The 20,054-nt window shown below is 33.8% G+C and overlaps 1 protein-coding gene across 5 annotated transcripts in view; it reads right to left on the bottom strand.

Annotated features, from left to right (window-relative positions):
- Window positions 1–20,054, bottom strand: part of LOC113401567 (klarsicht protein) — a 227,197-nt gene that overhangs the window by 17,124 nt on the left and 190,019 nt on the right. For 3 of the 5 annotated variants that reach the window (XM_026641527.2, XM_026641524.2, XM_064217998.1), the window contains exons 9-18: window positions 13,873–14,043; window positions 12,456–12,611; window positions 12,085–12,259; window positions 11,045–11,643; window positions 10,783–10,926; window positions 10,190–10,414; window positions 9,168–9,403; window positions 8,225–8,579; window positions 7,340–8,143; window positions 5,435–5,531 (exon numbers count right to left, since the gene is read on the bottom strand). In XM_026641527.2, the coding sequence (XP_026497312.1) occupies window positions 5,435–5,531; window positions 7,340–8,143; window positions 8,225–8,579; window positions 9,168–9,403; window positions 10,190–10,414; window positions 10,783–10,926; window positions 11,045–11,643; window positions 12,085–12,259; window positions 12,456–12,611; window positions 13,873–14,043 (2,962 nt within the window). The remainder of the gene's footprint in view (window positions 1–5,434; window positions 5,532–7,339; window positions 8,144–8,224; window positions 8,580–9,167; window positions 9,404–10,189; window positions 10,415–10,782; window positions 10,927–11,044; window positions 11,644–12,084; window positions 12,260–12,455; window positions 12,612–13,872; window positions 14,044–20,054) is intronic. The other 2 variants (XM_026641529.2, XM_026641530.2) reach the window with 2 other exon arrangements.

The raw sequence follows: 20,054 nt of genomic DNA, 5'->3' as shown, positions 1-20,054 counted from the left end.
CGTCACATAATGGAACACTAAACTTTTTTTTTTTTTAATTCAAATTGTACAATGTTTTTTTATTCAGTCTACATGATTCATTTTATAGAGTTACATTATGTTGAATGTATTGATATAGAAAAGATTTCAACAATAAGGGTTAGAACCTGAACAGTTTTTCAATATATATTGATATATGACTGGTAATAAACATCCATTTAATGTTATTCCGACTTTCATCTTAATTTATTATAATCGAGAGAAATTACGAGAACTGGTTTAATGATGTCATTCTTCAAAATATTCATAACATACCAGTTATTCAAAAAACGTTACGAAATTAGAAGATTTTAATTAGCTACTTTAAAACAGTAGCTGTTTTTTTACAGTTGGAACAGATGTAATTTATCCATATGTAATTTGGAGTAACTATCCAAACCGTACAATATTTCCGTAATAATATGGCTAAGGGTCATTGAACTAAGGCACGGACCCTATTGTTTACAAAACAATCCTTATGTCATAAGTTATTATACGATGTTGAAATATAATTTAATAAATATGTGTACGAATAGATCCGGATGAATATAGATAACGGTAATCATAATTATTTTATTAATGAGCGTATTTGAAACAACACGAAAATTAATATTATTTTCGAATACATATAGAATTGTCACGAAACAATTCGTTTCACAGCAAGTGCGTTATCGCGAACGATAGCCTAGAGTTTGTTACCCACGAAGGTCGCGTTTGTGTAAATATTTTGACAAACTTTTGGCAATCCCTGAAATCGCTTGGCAATGAAGAAATCTACGTCATATTACGTTATAATAATAAATTAGGACACAATTTCAATCAAATAAATAATGAAGCGAAAGTGTGAACTCGTGCGCATCTAGTTTCTTTGAGAAAAGTGAGCTCAATGTAAATTGCACTGGAGAAGATGCGTAAACAACAGCAAAGGTTTTACATTCGAATATTAAAATTACCACAAATATTAAACTTGTACACGATTCACACGCGATTAGTGTTGTAATATTAGCGCGCGGCACGTCTGCCGTCCGCGACGTTTACAGCTGATCTACTGTGGTATATTATGTACTTCACCTTTTCGTTTGAGCCGGAATTATCAGCGCTTGAAGCGGCTGCACCCAAACTATATACCGATTATCATAAATCAAGTAGAAACAAAGCAGCCATTAAAGCGCTGTACTGTTAATGTTGATGATATCACGTACGACACGAAATCATAATTAAAACGAGCGAGTTGCAATTGTTTTTACGTATGTTTACGAAGTTCAAGGAAACCATGATATTTATCTCAATATGAATATAAAAAAATCTACCCGGTGGTAGGGCGTTTTGCAGTCAGACAGTCTAGGAGAATATCACCCATTTATAGAATGTTCTGTTTCCGCCAAACAGCTAGTTTTTTTTTTGTGGTCGAGCTCATAATCACAGGCACAAGGGATACAATTACTCACTCATTCAATCACCTTTCGAAACGGAATCATCTCGAATCCATGGTGAAAGGAATGGTGGTATTTCATATAGTACCAATATCTATGGGGAGAAGCCACTTTCTATTAGGTGGGTCATTTTTCCATCTGCGTATCAATTTTAAACGAAAAATATGACATAACAACGCTAAACTTATAATTTTCATCAATATTAAATGTTAATTTTAAGGGAAATGCTGCTAGCATTCTTGCCACCATTTCACGCGGCCAAGATTTATACAGTAACTATTTTTAATTCATATTTGATTATATATTTAAGCACTTAATGTTATCAATTCTTATAATAATCCCGTGAATTTTAAGGGAATTTCATTAGACCGCGTGTGGCGTCATACGTCACTTATAACTCGATTAATTGAAATACAGCATATTGATGATATATAAGTTATAGGATATTATTTAGCAAAATAAAGATATCCAGGATAAAATCAAACATTTTTTTTGAATACCTAAATTCCGAGAAGATAGCGTAATGCTTCGTCTAAAATAAATCTGCCGTACGAATACCGATTACGAAGGTCGTGTGATTGTTCTAATTTAAAAATATCGGACGATATTCAACATGTACGAAGCGGAGACCACCTTTACGTACAACTAGTTGTCGCCCGCGGCTTACTTCGCATTTTAGGGGTGGTCGTCATGTGTTCGGTATAAGTAGCCCATGTCCTTTCATTGAATTCAAGCTTGCTTCATAGCAAATTTAATCAAATGAAGCTCAATGGTTTGGCCGCGAAAACGTAAAAGACGGACAAAGTTATTTTCACATTTATAATATTAGGAGAGAAGTATAGATTACAAATATATTCAACAAAAAACTGCTAAATAAAATAAAACCCAATGCGGTTTTTTATGATTGAAGATCCTTGAAATTGTGTTAACTTAAATGCACTTTTTGCAAGTGCACGGTTACACTTTAGAACTCAGTATCGCTTACAATTACCACTGAAGGTTGTTTTTAAATTGCACACAACGAATAATAATACTTTATTAAAACGGTTCAGAGAAACGTTTTACTCTCAACTTGTAATAAGCAAACGTTTTCATATTTTTATTGGAAAGTGAAGGCCGAGCGTTCTGCTTTAAATCATTAAATATATATTATAACTTTTAATATCGACCAATACTTATACAATGTACTTTGAAAGTAAAGTTTATAAATCGTCGACATTAACCGGACGTATAAAAATATAAAAGATAATTGTCGTTAATAAAACAAATCAATTATTTATATATCGATAAAATATAATTAAAACTAACGAGATTTTTTTTGAAACCACTTCATCTGTCCAATTAATTGCATTTAGTATTTACTTAATTGTATTGGAATTAAAACGTTTGCATTTATGTTACAAAATATGAATATATACCTCTTATGAGTTTATTTAACTTTATCCATTATACTAAATTTTTAATTCATAGGATGTAAGTATCAAAATTGCGTATCACAGTAAGTCGGTTGTCAACATTAATTTACGAGTAAGTTAGGTATGAAGTGAATAACAGCTCGGGAAGGTGTCATTCACTTCACAATTGTTAGATTTATAAATAAAAATGCCATCACGACTATAGACATTTATCGATAAAAAGTAAATTCAATGGGCGATGATTCAATAGCATCTGTGAAGTAATTAACCTGCCTTGTATCAGACGGAGTAATGTTTAGTCCACATTCTAAACAATTAAGCCTTATTTAAAAGTAATTATCGACAGGCTTCGAGGTAGAATTCTTTTGTAACTTTAGATAATTTGAGCGTAATTATCTTGTCAATCCGTCGTCTATCTACATACGTTTAGAATAATTGATCCCATACAAAGACACCATAAAACAATAATTTGATAATAATTATATAAAATAAAAAAATTCATTATACATCACACAGTATAAAAATAAAAGTTTTTATTGTTCTTACTTTTTCGTTTAGGGTTGGTAGAATGCCGAATGTAAATGACTAGCTTCATTGTCGTCACTATTTTTATGAAACAACTTTATAGCACAGATATCAAATTATTACTGAGTAACACTGTATTGGTGCATAATGAGATGCCTAATGTTTACTTTACATTTAGAACTCTAGACTGTATGACGTCACTTTTTATCATGATCTAATGATTTCGGAAAATATTGCCCAATATAATTTAGATTTAGTTATTAATTCAAATGTCAATTCATAAGGGGAAGATTTCCAATCATATATTACATAACAGTTAAGTACTTTTATAAATGTTTAAAGAAAAAACATTTTTCGCGTCAGTAGTAACAATTCGAATTTATGAATAATTAATTAAACTCATTGTGACTATAAAATGAAGCGTAACTTATATCACTCGATATTTCATTCTGGTCTATTTTATGAAATCTAGTAGACGGAACAAGTTGCTAGACGGCAGTGATACGTGTTTAAGTTATTTATGAACTGCTGTGTATATATTCGGAGTAACTATTTGTGTCTGTACTTATATGCCTTGAATGCTTTCAAGTGATGGGCCACTTAGAAGTATAAACCTTTTAAAAGCACGTTCCTTTAATAATAATATTACTTAGTTATCATTATTTATCTTGGTTTAATTTGTCTTGTTTTAAAAATAGATTGAAGGATGTTCAAAATATGAATTAAAAATAGATAAAAAATTTAAGAGAAAATGAGTCAGCCTTTTAAACGATACGATATAACGAAAATAGTTATTTTACTGACTTATAAATACAGTTATATAAATTGAAGTACATATTTTTTAAACAAGCAAAGTCAAGTTTTCTAACATATGGCAACACTGATTGCGAAATGACTCGGACGTCCTCACTTTCGTTAGAAGACCGTTCCGCTTTCGCGGGCAAAAATAGACACCGGCGAACTAAACGGCAAGGCGTGATCGCGCGCCATATCGCCGCTTCCTGGATACAAATAGGAGCTATTTTTTTTTAATTGTCTCTAATACCGCTAGGAGATAAGTTTAGGATATTTCGAAATCTTCTATTGTTTCGTTTAAAAATGTAGAATATGAATCCAGAAGTTGATTCGGGAAAATATTCGAACATTTTATATAATGTATAATACTAACAATATATAACAAGAAAACATCTGAATAAAAAAACATTTCGACTGGTTTTAATTTCTCAAAATTTGTGAGATGGTAGAGCCATTAACAGTAAATCCTTTTTTGATGAATTAACATTATGGTATTTAAAATAAATCAGAAACCTCTTTAAATAAACACAAAAACCTGTCTTTTAGAAGTCATATAAAGGCGTAATAAAATACTCAGCTACTGTTATTAAAGGGCTGCTATAAATTCGGTCGATATTAAATTACGTCGATTCAACTGAACCGAGGCGAACCAGTTCTGAAACTCAAAATGAATCGTCGCCTTGATCGTGGACGAGATTGTTATACTTCGTAGTTCAGATATTTATGTACAATTAACACGTGTCTTTAACGTTTCCTGAGAGACTTAGATACAAAAACAGATTTCAAATATAATCTTTCGTTGCAATTTTTAGTATAAAACTATTTTACTATCATTTCGTCTGTTTTTTTTTTGTTTTCAATTGATCGAATTTATTGATATATATTAAATAATAATGTTACTAATATACTGTCAAATTATGATAATAATGATTATCTTCTTCTAGTCGTTCCGAACCGGTCACAAGGCAAACCATGTAAGGAAACCGCAGCGCGACCACCGGCCGATCGCATTTTGCGAGTAACCAGATACATCGTCGAACGAAGTTACGGGTTAATGCAATTACGCTTTATTTAAAAATAAAAAATAAAAACTTAAAATAATTTACATCGAAAAACTGACGATATTAAAACGTAAGTATTTATTTACATACTTTATATTTAGGTTCATATTGATTTTAATTTAGGCTTTTCACGTAAATAGTTTTTTATCTGTGCCTCAATTTTTTTTAGATAATTATATGTACAAACCTTTGACATCTCTCTGTAAGGCCGGTGACAGAGTCCCATCAGTGAGGGCCACTTCCAAAAGATTGATGTTTTCACGGCAACGTGTTACAACCTCCGTCTGCGTAGAATAAAAATTCAATGTGCTAACGAAAAAAAAAAAAATCGTCCAGCAGTTTTAGGAATTTCAAAAATCGAAAAAGCATAGGTAATAAGACAAACAGTCTTCGATTATGCACTAAAAATCTTCATATTATCTTTAAAATAGCACACAAAGTATTTAGCTAATCATTTAACATGCAATGACTCGATCTTATCCATGCAATATTTTAAAGGTTACATTTTTTGCAATTGTCTTAGATATTTCAGTTATAGTGCCAAAGCATAAGGAATTTAAGACCAAATACAGTTAAGAAAAGCGAGTTGAAGAAAGCCCAAACGCTTACTAGGCGATTAAAACTCATTTTTTTTCTATATCTGTTGTAATTTAAATAAATGTTGATAGAGATGGGTGTTAATTGACTGAAACTCCATTTTGATTTGCAAATTGAAACATTTATTCTTGTAAACATTTATACAAAATCACTTTAACTTTTTACATTTTGTAAATAAATCAATTAACAACCTAGCCCTAGTCAACATATTGTTAATACAATCACAAAATCTACACTGAGATATTGCGGAGTTCAGTCAAATCACATATTCGTATAAACTAATATTATGCGAGACAGTACTTAATTTATGTAATAAATTACACAACCAAATTAACCAGTTCATTATTATTAAAGTTTATCGCGCAATCACAGGAAATCACGTTTCTCGATTAAATGTAGATTATAAATAAAATAATTTAAGTAACTTGGCTCTTTCAGTTTCTAAGCTGTGATGCAAATGTCAATTGTGACATCTGTCATTTCGACGTTTGTTTCAAATGTCAGTCGATATTAAAGCACTGGTTACACCGAGTTATAAATTAAGCCGCCCGAACTTGCACCGTTAACTTTCATAGATAATAAATATATTACGTGAATATATCTAAAAGTTATATTTGTTCTAGCACCGAACTATTGCCACCCATATAGGAATAGAATCAAATAAAATGGAAAAATAATAAAACAAAACAAGCTGTTAGTAAGAACCACACAACACACAAACACATGTTAGTATGTAAATTCAAACGAACAAAACTCAAAAACATAAGAAAATAAATAATATGTGATTTGAATAGGACATGGTTTTAACTTGCTAATCACTGACTAATTAAATTAAATACATTATAAAAATAGCAGTAAAACCACGCCAAACAGGTTGTATTAAATACTCCCACATAAATTATAGGAAGGTCTAGCTGTAAATAAAGGACAATCGACAGGTGTCACTTATAGCAGTAATGTATAGAAGTTATATAAAACATAGTTGCGTTTGTCAGACTATCTCTATAAATATTATTTCCAAATGCTTATATTTGTACCTATATAAATTCTTAAATTACAAGTAACATGGAATGTATATTTTTGACTATAAAGCTTAATGTTTATTAGGCATAAAATATATTTATTAGGTAATTTTTAACATTCATTAAATATTATAGGTTTTCATTTAGTGACTAAAGTTCTTTTTAAACTTCGCATATTTATATCACGAAGCTATCGCGTACGACTGCGCGACGTGAACTCTATTTCGCAATCTGACAATCGCAGCGTACCTAATACGAATACTTACATACATGAGAATAAATATCACACAAGCCCAAGCCAGATGTCATTGAATGTGTATGTAAACTATGACTAAGATCGAGAAGGCGGTGACGGCGAGGCACAGGCGCGCGCGCATGCAGGCGGGCCGGCGCACCGTCACGCACGACTGCCAGTCGTCCGCGTCGCTGGCGCTGCCGCTGCCGCTGTAATCGGTATCGAATTGTGTTCTTACGTAGTCGAACGCGCGCAGCAGGTCCGGCGACGAGTCGTGGCGCGCCAGCAGCGCCTCGGCCGCCTCCAGCTGCGAGCTCGAGCGCCGCACCAGCGACTTCACCTCTTCCGACTCCGAGTCCGAGTCGCCCCAGTTCCGGCGGCTGTGCTTCGGCGACGACGACTCCCGCTCCGAGTCCGCGCTCTCCGTGGAGCGTCGCCGCAGCTCCGACAGAACGATCTTCTGCAGCTCCGACTCCCCGTCCTTCTCCTTGCGTCGCCGGTTCAGCGAGTCGAGTATGTCCGGTCGGTTGTTCACTTCGGTGTACTCGAGCGAGCTGTTCACCTCGTCGCTCGTTAGGTTTGAGCTGTGACGTCTGCGGCTCAGCGCTTGGATGTTCAGGAGATCGAATTCGGGGGAGCGTTTGCTGTTCTTTCTCTCGCTCTCGGAGGGCTTGCGGCGTCGGACGCCGTCGTTGCTCTCGATGCTAGTGTTGTTTCTGGATCTTTCTAGACTATCCTGTAGGAACTTTTTGCGTTCTGCGCTCGACATGGACTTTTTGGGTTTACGGGACGGAGTTTCGACTGGGGAAGTTCGCGTCGGTCGCTTGTAACGCGGCAGGCTTCTTTCTCTTGACATGTCTGAGAGTGGTCTACGTCGTCGGGTTCCGCTTGGACTTTGATCATTCTCGGGTTGAGCAGATAGACTTGAGCAACAATCGGACTGAGAGTCTAGGAAGGCTCTATAATCGTCTCCGAATTCTAGAAGACGTCGAGCTGCGTCTGAATCGGGTGCTTCAGAATACGGCTCTGAGTTGTATTTTTCCTGTAGACAAGAAAATATAAATATTATTAATTTGAAAAAAGACAGAAACATGAAATATTAAAATATGTAATTCTATATTACCTGATAGAAATCCCAAGCCTGTTCTGAAAACGAACTGTGTTCTTCTGTACCGGCCGTAACGCTTTTGTCAGAGTCTTTATCAACACACAAGTCCCACATTTGGCTGGGATCACCTAAACTCACTGATAAAAATGTTCTTTCTCTCTCCATACTTCTAGTCAGCCTTGGTCTTACAGATCCACCTTCCGGGCCCAATTTAAAGCTAGGGGTCATTGTTTCCGCTTCGTTTTGTTCTGGAATGGCACTATCTTGTTCTTTCGTTGAAATATGTGTTTTTTCGATGCTTCTGCGCAGGTTCGCTATTGTAGCTAACGGCTCGTCGCTGTCGTTCCCTGAAGTTGAGGTAGTGTCAAACCTGTTGAAAAAAAAAAATCTTATTAGAATAGTCGTATCAATAACTTAAAAATACAGTTCGTTATTCAATCAGTCAAAGCAGATTATTAGATAAATACGAGTATGATAAAACGGCTTAGATATTATCACAGCAAGGTGACTTAAGGTCAGTCAAAAAAATGTTAAGACGCCAATACGTATGAATATTTTCAGTACTATGAGACAACTGAACCGGAAAGTATTATTCCAAATTTTCATTTATTTTTATTCCATTGGTGAAGGCCCGATACATATTCATTAGAAGTATGTAATATCAATTGCTATTATAGATTAGAACCTTTCGGTTATTGTTCGTTTATATAATTAACCATTAAGGAGCCCCATTTCTAGCTTCCAAAAATTTTTACTAAGACCTTATTTTTACTCAGGGCAAAACCAACCCTGTGCATGATTTTTTATTTAAATGAAGAACAAGATTGTTTTATATTTAAAATAGATATTGTCTCTGTGTACTACATGGATACCATTATAATGTTAATAATGTATTAAAGTCATTAAAAAAAACATAGATGAAAAAAACGTGACAAGTGTATTTACGACATTATAGTACCTATTTTTTCTACTAGTGGCCGGATCGCTAGCGGCGCTCCTTTCATTCTTATCCTCGATCTCTGGACTCAATCTTCCACAAAACGACAGCGATTTGACCAGCCGTTCTCGTCGAGCAGTGTTGTTGTTATGACGTCTTAGTTTCAGCCGTTTTCTTCTCAACCAACATTGTTTGTCGTTAGCTTCGACGCATGACGTGCACGCCTCCGTCATTGTATTTGTGCTTGAAACGTGACCCTGACAATGAGATAAATGTTAGTACGTATTCTAACCATAACAGGAAAAAGCCAAATAAACAACATTTGACAGCAAATAAACGCGATATCATTGTTTGAGAGCTTGATTAATCTATGATATTCACTATGGATTTGCGAATAAAAGGCGTTTTGAACGTCGACGAAACTATTATCGGAATTTTGGAAGTAAATTTAAAGTGGAAATAAGAAGTTAAGTGTAATAGTGTTGTATTATAAATAAATATATATTAAACATAAACTCTTAGTAATACCCAATATAGCTGAGTTATCTACTAATACGTAAATCTAAGGTTTGTTTATTTTTTTATACTTCCATTGGAATAGGCTATAGTATATATTATATATATTCAAATGCATTAATGATTTAAACGAAGTTTTATCGCTCTAAACTGCAATGGAAACAATATATTTATCTACCCTATCTTAACAATATATAATATATATAAATAAAATAAGTTACAGTAGGTACAATGTTTAATCCTATCAAATTGCACAGATTATGTATAACGTTTAAATATTGATATTGTAAGCTTTGGCGATATGGGTGCAAGGGTAAACTACAATAACTAATTATTTTAATAATAATAATCACTATCACATAGAACTCTTTTGACTGCATTAAGACTAACAATGCGATATTATTTATAATCACTAGGTACAAGGTTGAAATACATTTTCAAGGTCATTTGGCATTTGAATTGGTTAGGTAGGTAATTGGATAATACAGTATTAACTAGGCACCACTATAAAACGCCTTTTGTAATACCTGAACAGTAGTAGAACTTCCTCTTAATTTGGAGCTCGAGTTCCCTGGGGTTACCCTCTGCGGTGAAGCTAGTGTGTTTAGAGCCGATTCCGATATCGACATGTTGTGCATCGTGTCGTTAGTGGGCGTGTTGGCGAGGGAGTTCCCCGCGCCGTTCAGCTGCGACAGGCACGACACGGACCACGGCCGGGCGCTGTTGCTGTTGCGCTTCTTGCGTAGTTGAACCTAGGGTTAGTCACCTCGGCCATTTAGCACGGATATGTGTTTATAAATGAGTGTTAAGTTAATAAGTTATTCGCACACGATTTTGATTCGAAAATGACGATGAGCTATTATCTTGTAGAAAACATATTGTAGAATTATGTTTTTTATTAATAAACAGTTATTACGTATATGGTTTTAAATGGTGCAAAATATATAATATAGTTCTTATAATATATAATCGAAGTGAATAACAATTTGAACGTGTAATATCAATCAAATTGTCAACACCGATAGTTACATATGATGACGTCATTTAATATTAGTTAATATGAAAAATTTACATAGATCCACATAGAACGAAGCTTGATTAAGCATTAGGATTAATTTACCTTAGCGTGATGGGTCGGAGTGACGGTACAGGTAGACGTGCTCATGTCCATAGACGAATGGATATTCCTTTCCTCGGATGTTAATGAAGTGTCAACTTCACTTTCTGTCGTATATTCGCCTGATGCGTCGTAACTTTCAGTACCCTGGAATATCAAATGATTGATTGATTGAAAACGGCTTCATTTAATTTATAGTTGGAGATGTTAAAGAAATTGAAGAAAAATGAATGTTATTATAAATTAAAGTGATTTTTTAACGTACCTGGTTATCACTTTTGCCGTCCGAACTCTGATTCAACCATTCCTTAATTCTCGACATTTTCGCTCGACTGACAGATTTTCCTTCCTCCTCGAATGTGAGTGGTTTTAAATTTCTCGTATTCTTCTTTTTCGCTAATTGCTGTTGTGCCTGTTTCTGAACTAATTCCTCAGCTTGGATCACGAGTCTTTCGATATCCTTACATCTGGAGTTTTGATCGACACGAATAAGATCAGGCGTTGACGATTCTAATTTAGGTTTTGGTGACGGGGGTTTCCTTTCATCGATTGGTAATTCACATTGAATTTCAACTGAGGACGTCATTATGTCTGTGGAATCTTCGTTGCCAATTTTGGGGCCATCGACGTAAGTCCATTCTTCCTCTGAAGATTCTTCTTGTGATTTCTCGTCGGTTTCTATCATTTGCCTGTCTGAATCCGTATCGTGATGTCTGAAGTAGAACGTGGCACAATTTTTCGATTTCCTATCCGATTGGTTAAATTTTGAGGTATCTATGGGTTTTTTTCGTTTAACAACGGTCGGTGGAGTTTTCATTTCTTTTGGAATTTCTTCTACGATATGGCATTCGCGTGCATTGATACCTGTAATATAAAATAAATGATCATTGTGCCTCGCAACGTCTTAATTTGTTTTGTTATTCAGTTGTTAGTAAACAAGACACCCCTCTTAGTGAATGCCATCACTTATAGAATAAACAAGTAATTGTTTTCAATTCAAATGAGCTGGAGAAGAGACGTGTTATATTTTCTCATGTGAGAAAAGGAAAGTTAAGTGCGTGTCATTCATATACGTCTATTGATTACCATTAACGTTTATGCAAATTTATGAAAGGGTATTGTTGCAAGAGTCATTACAGATGAAAGTTGAGGAAACGAATGGTTTCGAGAACTTTCAGAGATACGCCGCACACATCATGATATCTCTTTACGATAATCAGAAGTTCAAACAACTTCAACATAATGTAAAATATAAAACTAATCGACGACATATTTCTACTAAACTAAACTAAACAGTTAATTTACCGTCGATTTGGTCCGAAGCCGCCGGCACTGTTTGGTCGGTTTGTCGTGTGTCGACATTTTCGACGGACGGCACGCGAGCGTCGGCCATCGTGATCTCCGTTTCCCTGACAAACTCCGACTCGCAGTCCGAACCGAAACCACGCCACGTGTAGGTTATAGCATATTCTTGTTCCTCCTGAAATTTTAAAATGTCATCACAAAATTGTACTAATGTACTTGCAGTATTGGTTAGAATTGTTACCTGAACTTTAAAAATCGAATATGTAATTTAAACATTCCGTATGTCTTGCATTTTCATCAAATATAGTCGGATAATCTTGAACAACTGTGACTTGATATATAATTTTAATTGGTTCCATTATAAAAGTTACCTCGGAGGCAGATTGGCGGCTATCCTCTGAGCTGTCCCGGTGCCTCGCATTGACCGGTGTGCGTTGTCTCCGTGGCGAACCGCGTCTGCTGAGTCTCGGTTGCTTTAAGGCAGGCTCGTCGTCACTATCGCTCGCAACATCAACTGGTGCGTAATTCTGAAAATAAATCGTTTCAAGTTTAATTAAAATATATATGTGAAACACGAACATCGAAAATTATCGTGGATTTATTATAAAGGGAATACAATAAAAACCGAACGGTCTAGATTGTAATAAATATACAGAAAAAAAATCGAATTTGGTCATAAAGTACCTAAATCGGTTAATTTCGACCTTACGCAAGTTTAGCAGTGACTATAAATTTACATTAATAAATAAATTACATTTAGTATGATTAGATATTTTTCTAAAGAATTGATACATGGGGTTTTATTATGAAATTTATTGTCAATAAATGTCATTCAAATTTCTTTCAAGATTTATTAACCTCAAATAATATAAGTCACACTTATCCTAGAGCAAACTTTATTGAATTAGGTCAAACGTTTCCAAGCGACCACAAATCACAACACGTATCCCTCCGGGCGTTATAGAATTATTTATAAGAACATTAGCGTGAGTTAACCCTGTAATTTTATTTCAATTTGATGTTTAAACCGAGAACCCCTTTTTTACTAATGTGATCTAAGAGATTCGTGTCAATGCTGAGGGTCATATTTTCAAACAGCACAGCGGGTGTTTGATTGTCGCTATTGTTGTAATTCGTGCGAAACTCACAAAATGAGCAACGCTTCGAATTGAGGAAAATACTTAGGGGATACTAGTTTTTGTACGGCTATTACAATGAAAGGCATTAGTACTTTATTAGAATTCATATTTGAAAGTGTTTTTTTTTAATAATTACAATTACTGTGCTTTGAATTAAATATGATTACGTAAGATTTCGTTCAGAAATTAATTATTTGTGTCTAGACATAGTTAATATGACAAGAAAAGGCGATTTAAAACGGCGCCGAGATTGTATTAAATTTAGATGACAATGAATGCAATAAATGAACTTTTTTTTAAATTGCATTTAATGCTTTAGCGACTGCAGAATGTTGAGCAATTGCTTGATAAATAGATTCTTTTTGTTAAGCTCACTTTCTTCATTATTGCGGTCGGTCGAAAGTAAAAATGCAATGCACATACAATTGTTGCATAATTCGATGGTTCCAACTTTTAACGAGTCATAGTTATTAACGATATGATGATGATGGAACGCTCAAAATTTTTTATTGGCTTGACCCGGACTATGAACCCAAGTCCTTGGATTTATAATCTACGGACTAATAAGCTAGCCATTGGACCGAGAATGCAGCCTGATAGTTTTTACGCGTTCAAAACATAAAACCTTGTCATAGTTGTCAAATTTTACCTGGTTATCTGTCTTCGCGAGACAGGCTTCGAGATGGCACTGCCACTCTATAGCACGCAGGTAAAGCAGATGCCAGCGTCTCTCTAGGGCTCGAGCGACGTCTCCGCCACCGCACAACCGCACCACCGAGCTCACAATTCGACCGTGGCATTCCACGTCCCTTTGCAATACCTGGAAATAAAAGTTTGCATTAATTTTACGATCACTAAATTTATATTATATATTTCTTATATACTTTATAATCCAAAATCAAATCAATAATATATTTCTTATAATATTTTGTCTGATGATACAGTATCCACACGAAAACTAAAAGTATTTTATAAAACTTACGTTACTTAGAAAAGTAAAATTGAAAACGTAAGCAAGCGAATATATGTGTATAATCGATTAAACTAAACAGTTTTAATAAAATTATTGGCCACAAAATGAAACAATGCGAGAATCCTTCAATATGTTTTATAACATTAAAGAGTCATTCAATTTCGTGCTTGAATTAATCGATAAAAATACACGTCGATAAAATATGTCGACATTTACCAAGTCGTTTCTGTAATGAGATGGACCGTAACATAGATTCGAATCAACACAACCGCTATACATTTATACGAATTACCGTCAATACAGATAAACGTATTGATTGCTGTCTAAATTACATTTATTGAGATCGTTGGCAGCTATTTCTATTTCGATTACATTTGAGAAAACGAATAATTCGAACGAATTGAAAGTATCCTCTCGGAATCGGAAGCGGTGAAGGCGAACGAGTCAAGAACATAGGTTGCGAGTTACCGAATTGTTCACTTTATTACGCGATCACGTGTAATTCGTCAAAGTAAACATAAATAGACAAGAACTCGTAACAAGAGAAAGTCGTGATATATGCCAGTATGTAGTAATACACAGATTACCTATGATAACTCTCAGTCAGGGTCCGTCCTTATATGCGGGCAGTGGGACTCACAGCCCACATGACCCTGAACTGTACATATTACACTGTATATATAAAATAACATCAATTTTTTTTTATTTATATATTATACAGACGAGTTAATGAGCAGTGATAATTTTTCGACTGCGCCCATAGATAGCACTATACGAAGTGAATTGTATACCGTCTCCCTAACCCCGTCAATACGCTATTAACTATGGTATCTAAAATCCCCTACAAATCGGAACACAGCAATAAATAATAAGATAAAAGGAACGAGTACTGATGTTCGGCGGTCGAATAATTGATGACTGGGTGATACCCACCCAGGCGGACTTGCACCTAGCACGGGGTAAATTTGACATCAGCGCATCTAAAATTAGTATGGTCAACGTATTCTTATCGGAAAGTTTATGCTTAGATATAAATAAAACGTTTATAATAAAAATAAAACGAACTATTACAACGTTTACGTTTTACGAGAAAACGATAACATCAAACAGTATCATAAAAAGTTAGTAAAATTCCAAAACCTACAGCCATTTATGTGTATAATATTGATGATAAAACTTATCAAAATTAGAAGTAATCGTTAATTTTTCCTCTTAAAACAGAGGCCAGAATTAAATTAAACATACTTCGTAAGGATGACAGCGCACCAAAATTACATAAAAAAATGAGTATATATATATTTATTTAATGCGCTCAGTGACACTGATGACCTGAAGGATTTTAGTCATAGCAGTCATGTCAACCAAGTACGGAGAAGATATTATAGGCGAGTGTACAAGTATATAAGTGAGCAAACATAGATTAAATTTTTATTCGTTATATTATTTTATTAATAGTAACATATTCTGGTGTGACGATAATCGCCTGGGCCGGATCAACATATTTCCGAGGTACGAAAGTATTACACTGGGGACTTCTAAATTCCGAGCTGGTACTGAGAATTAATTGATAGAAAAACTTGAACCTTTTAAATGTATACCACCCACGTCTAAAACCAATATTTGTCATAAATATCAATTTAATATGTATTTAGTGTTTTGCGTATGAAGTCATCGTTGTTTATGTAAAATATATTTCTTCGTTAATCTTGACTTATCTTGTGGACAGTGAAAACAAACAACGATTGGTTCTTATGTTTGTTTTCAATTGTTGTTGATACAAGTTTTTATTGTAAATTGGTTTATTGTTTTATAGCATAGTCATATATAATTGGTAGTACAGTAGCTGTAAAGATGGATACTTACTTTTTTATGTACAATTAAATGTTCTTCGCATACCTAATAATTATTTATTTACCACAACAACAAACAATGCGTTGAACACGGGGCCATAACAGTATCTACTTGCATTTTTTTGTTATCAAATTGGTACCTACTTGATGTTAGTGTAATAATGGTTAGATGCCATATAGCGATGAATCGTATGGCACATTTAACAATTGCCAGAAATATTGTCATTACCAATACATCAATAGAGATGAGAGATTTATTTTTTACATAATATATTTTTTTATATATATGGCTCCTTTCGGATTCAGGAGACGATTTGGAGTTAATCCGAGACGCCTGCAATGCTGCTTGTTGGATACACATGTGGCAGAATTTCCTCACGATGTTTTCCATCACCGTGGCGGACAAGACGAAATATACGCAAAATTAAGAATATGTAAATATTTTGATTGCTATACATTGAAGCTACAATCGTCGGTTAAAATTGTCGTGTTTTAAACGTACATAAAAATAATAGATAAAAAAGGGTCTTTTGTATCCATTTCTTTGTATACAAGAATTCCATTTATTTTTAATACATATCATAAAAGCTTTCAACTCCGACTCTATTGGTATTTGATTGAAGTATGATAAAATCATACTCATCTCGGTATCTATTGTTGTGGCAAGAGCATTCTGTGGCCAATCTTATTGTAATCATAGTTTCATCATCAACAATAAAATGTTATGTAACTATTTGTTATCAGCGACCTTGTTGGTAGTCGATAATAATACACGCAGCTGAATAGAATCGATGGTTTGTTGACCTAAGCGCATCACGGATGTATAAAAACGCGGTTCTCGTATCATCGTTCACGATGCCATTGGATATGATAAAAATATTTGACTTTCCCTCGGGATCTATCAGTTGAACTGGAAAAAATGTTTCAAAAAATTTCTTGTATGTATATAAATATTTGCTATAATGAAACGATATTATATACTTTAAGTATACCTCATTGTAGTAGGTTAACTCATGTGTGAAATTGATGTTGTATTTTGTAGTATTATAACAGTTATGAAATACGAAATCGATACAACACAAATTTAATTAAGATTTTCCATTTCACAAAAACGTACTTTTTTGTTTCGTCCGATATTAATCATTTAATGAAATACGTTTCCCTTCTGCGAAATAGAAATACTTGATTAGTCAAATGAATCAATGATTCGAGATACTAAATCGAAGTCAGAGTTATCGTTATTGAGTTATATATACCCAGTTATTAATATAATAACTGGTATATTGGACCTAAAGTCAGATAATCTCGACAATTGTCGTAATTGTTCCACGTTGAAGTGAAAGTTGACCATTGTTTTGTAATCATGGCGTTTGTACGCCACTGCCTATTTTATCAAGGCATTTTTGATAACGAACGTCAATGTGCTTCGATTTCGTGAAGAGATATGACACTTTAACCAAATAATAAGGTTTCGCAATAAATTAATACTTCTTAACATTTCGAGACAATATTGAATGGAATTTCAAATAATAATGATGCATTGTTCAATGTTGATAAACAAAATATGTATATCAATAAATACTTCATTAGGGTATTTATATGAGGAATCATAAGAGAGACGAATGTATACGTGTTGAACATAATTGAGAAGAAATTATAAAGTTTTCGTGTTAATTGAGGTCAAAGACCGTACAAAAAAACAAAAACGGTTTGCGCAATTAAATTTTTAAATAAATTCATAATACCGTTAACAATAACTTATTATTATAATATTAAAGTATTAATTAAAATTGAATAATCAACTTGAATTTTTTACAAAATTTGTGTACTTGAAAAATAAATATATTAAACGTACTTCCAATTCATATATAATGTAAATATAACTTAAAAACTTACGTGTAACTGGGTAATCAGGTCTAATAGAACGGTTGTAGTGTTTCTGCTGAGAAACACAAACATAACCCGCGAATCGCCACACACGATGCAACACAATTACAAGTTTAAATACCAAGAGGTGCGAAGTCAAGGTTGGATGTTGTTAACTATTTAACGATGTCGCTACGGCATTTAAATCGAGATAGAATTCGTGATATGCCAATTTATGGCCGTGAAGGACTAACGATACTAAATACATTTCCGCTCTACCATTTTCTTCTGTATAAATATCGGACGTTACGTTACGACAGGAATCGTACAATGTATCGATTATCTAAAGAATAATTGCAATGATTTTTGAAAGCTAACATATGATATGTAAAACTATACATACAGTTAAACTATAACACATTTTTGGTAACATTTATAATATAAAAGCTCTCGGATTTTACTTGCGAAGTCGTGACTTAATGGTACTATTTCCATAAATATCTCCTCTTACATTTTCAAGTAATACTATTAATAATAAGTCTCAGAGATCAGAATCGAATCTGTAACTTCTATTTAAGTAGTAGTCCCTTGAACTATTGGTGGTTAAATTAATTATTATCTCAATACAGCGTGACTCTTTTATGTTCCTTAATAAATAATTTATTACTTATTATTTTTTGTATAATAAAGCTACTGTCACTCAAAACTATAGGAAGGACGATGATAAATACGGAAATAATAGTACCTATGGATTATAATAATTTAATACATTCTCATCTAGTAACAGTTATTACTGTACCTCATGATGTAAACTGCCATCTCCATATTAATGTTCGACATCATGTGATAACTGTACATTTAGCTAACATCCATGATTAAGTCCCGCAAAATTATCTCGCAATGTAGAGATCTGATACGCGTAATTCTATAATATTAAATTAAACAGGTATTAAGAGACTCATATTATTAACATCATTGAATTAAACTTAGGATTACGTTTGCGCCGTGCAAGTTAAGAAAAAAAGAGAAACAAAAACTTCATATTAGAATATCTGTATGAGATAAAATTAAACTTGGCGGAAGGACCTTTGAGCAAGCCCGTCAGGATGGATACCATCTCCCCAACTGATATTCTACCGCGAAACAGCAATACTTGATGATGTGTTTCAGTTTCGAGATCAAATCTTAGGTCCCAAGGTTGTTGACTCATGGATGATATAAGGAATTGTTCATATAACATTTGGTGACGGCATACAATCAGATCAACGAAAATCGATCGCCATGAGAGTTGACACATATAAATAATAAATAAATAATATTGGACAACATCACATACATCTCTGATCCCAATGTAAGTAACTAAAGCACTTGTGTTATGGAAAATCAGAAGTAACGACGGTACCATAAACACCCAGACCCAAGACAACATAGAAAACTAATGAAATTTTTCTACATCGACTAGAACCTGGGACCTCGGAGTGGCGTACCCATGAAAACCGATGTACACACTACTCGATCACAGAGGTCTTCATATATATGTATTTTTTTATGGAGTAGGTTTTTGTACTTTGTAACTTACCTCTAGTGACTGTTAACACGTCTACCTCTATACCATTCAACTGACGCATATACACTGACAGGCCAATCTGCCAGGTTTTACTGCTATATATACGATTTATGACATAAGAGTATAAAGCTATTAATTATTATTTTATTTTAAGAAACGTTACTTTTGTTATAGATGACGCCTTTAAATTTTAATGTTGCTCAATAATAAAAACGGAAATAATTCCATTGTAGGTTATCACTTTGGTTGTCAATAAAAAACATTGAATTTTTTATTGAAAACGATTTCATATTTATAATTCGTAGTTATTTTCAATGAACTTTATGTTCTACGTTACAAAAGCTATTTTTCGACTTATCTTATAGGTTTTTTGTGCCGACAAATTGATAGTTCGTGGTTCGTGGATCGCGCCCTAAATGTTTTGAACGCTTTTCCTTGTTGGAAGTAGATAGATGCAAGCAATGTTTGTGTTAATTGTGTTATTGTATTATAGTCTTTATTACTATGACTTTAAGATTCGTTGTGTATCCGTACTATACGCACATGTTCGTGACCATGTATATCAAGGTTATGCA

The sequence above is a fragment of the Vanessa tameamea genome, chromosome 20, assembly GCF_037043105.1.
Source record: "Vanessa tameamea isolate UH-Manoa-2023 chromosome 20, ilVanTame1 primary haplotype, whole genome shotgun sequence".
NCBI lineage: Eukaryota > Metazoa > Arthropoda > Insecta > Lepidoptera > Nymphalidae > Vanessa > Vanessa tameamea.
The sequence above is the reverse complement of the archived record's forward strand: the minus strand, read 5'-3'. Positions and strand labels throughout refer to the sequence as shown.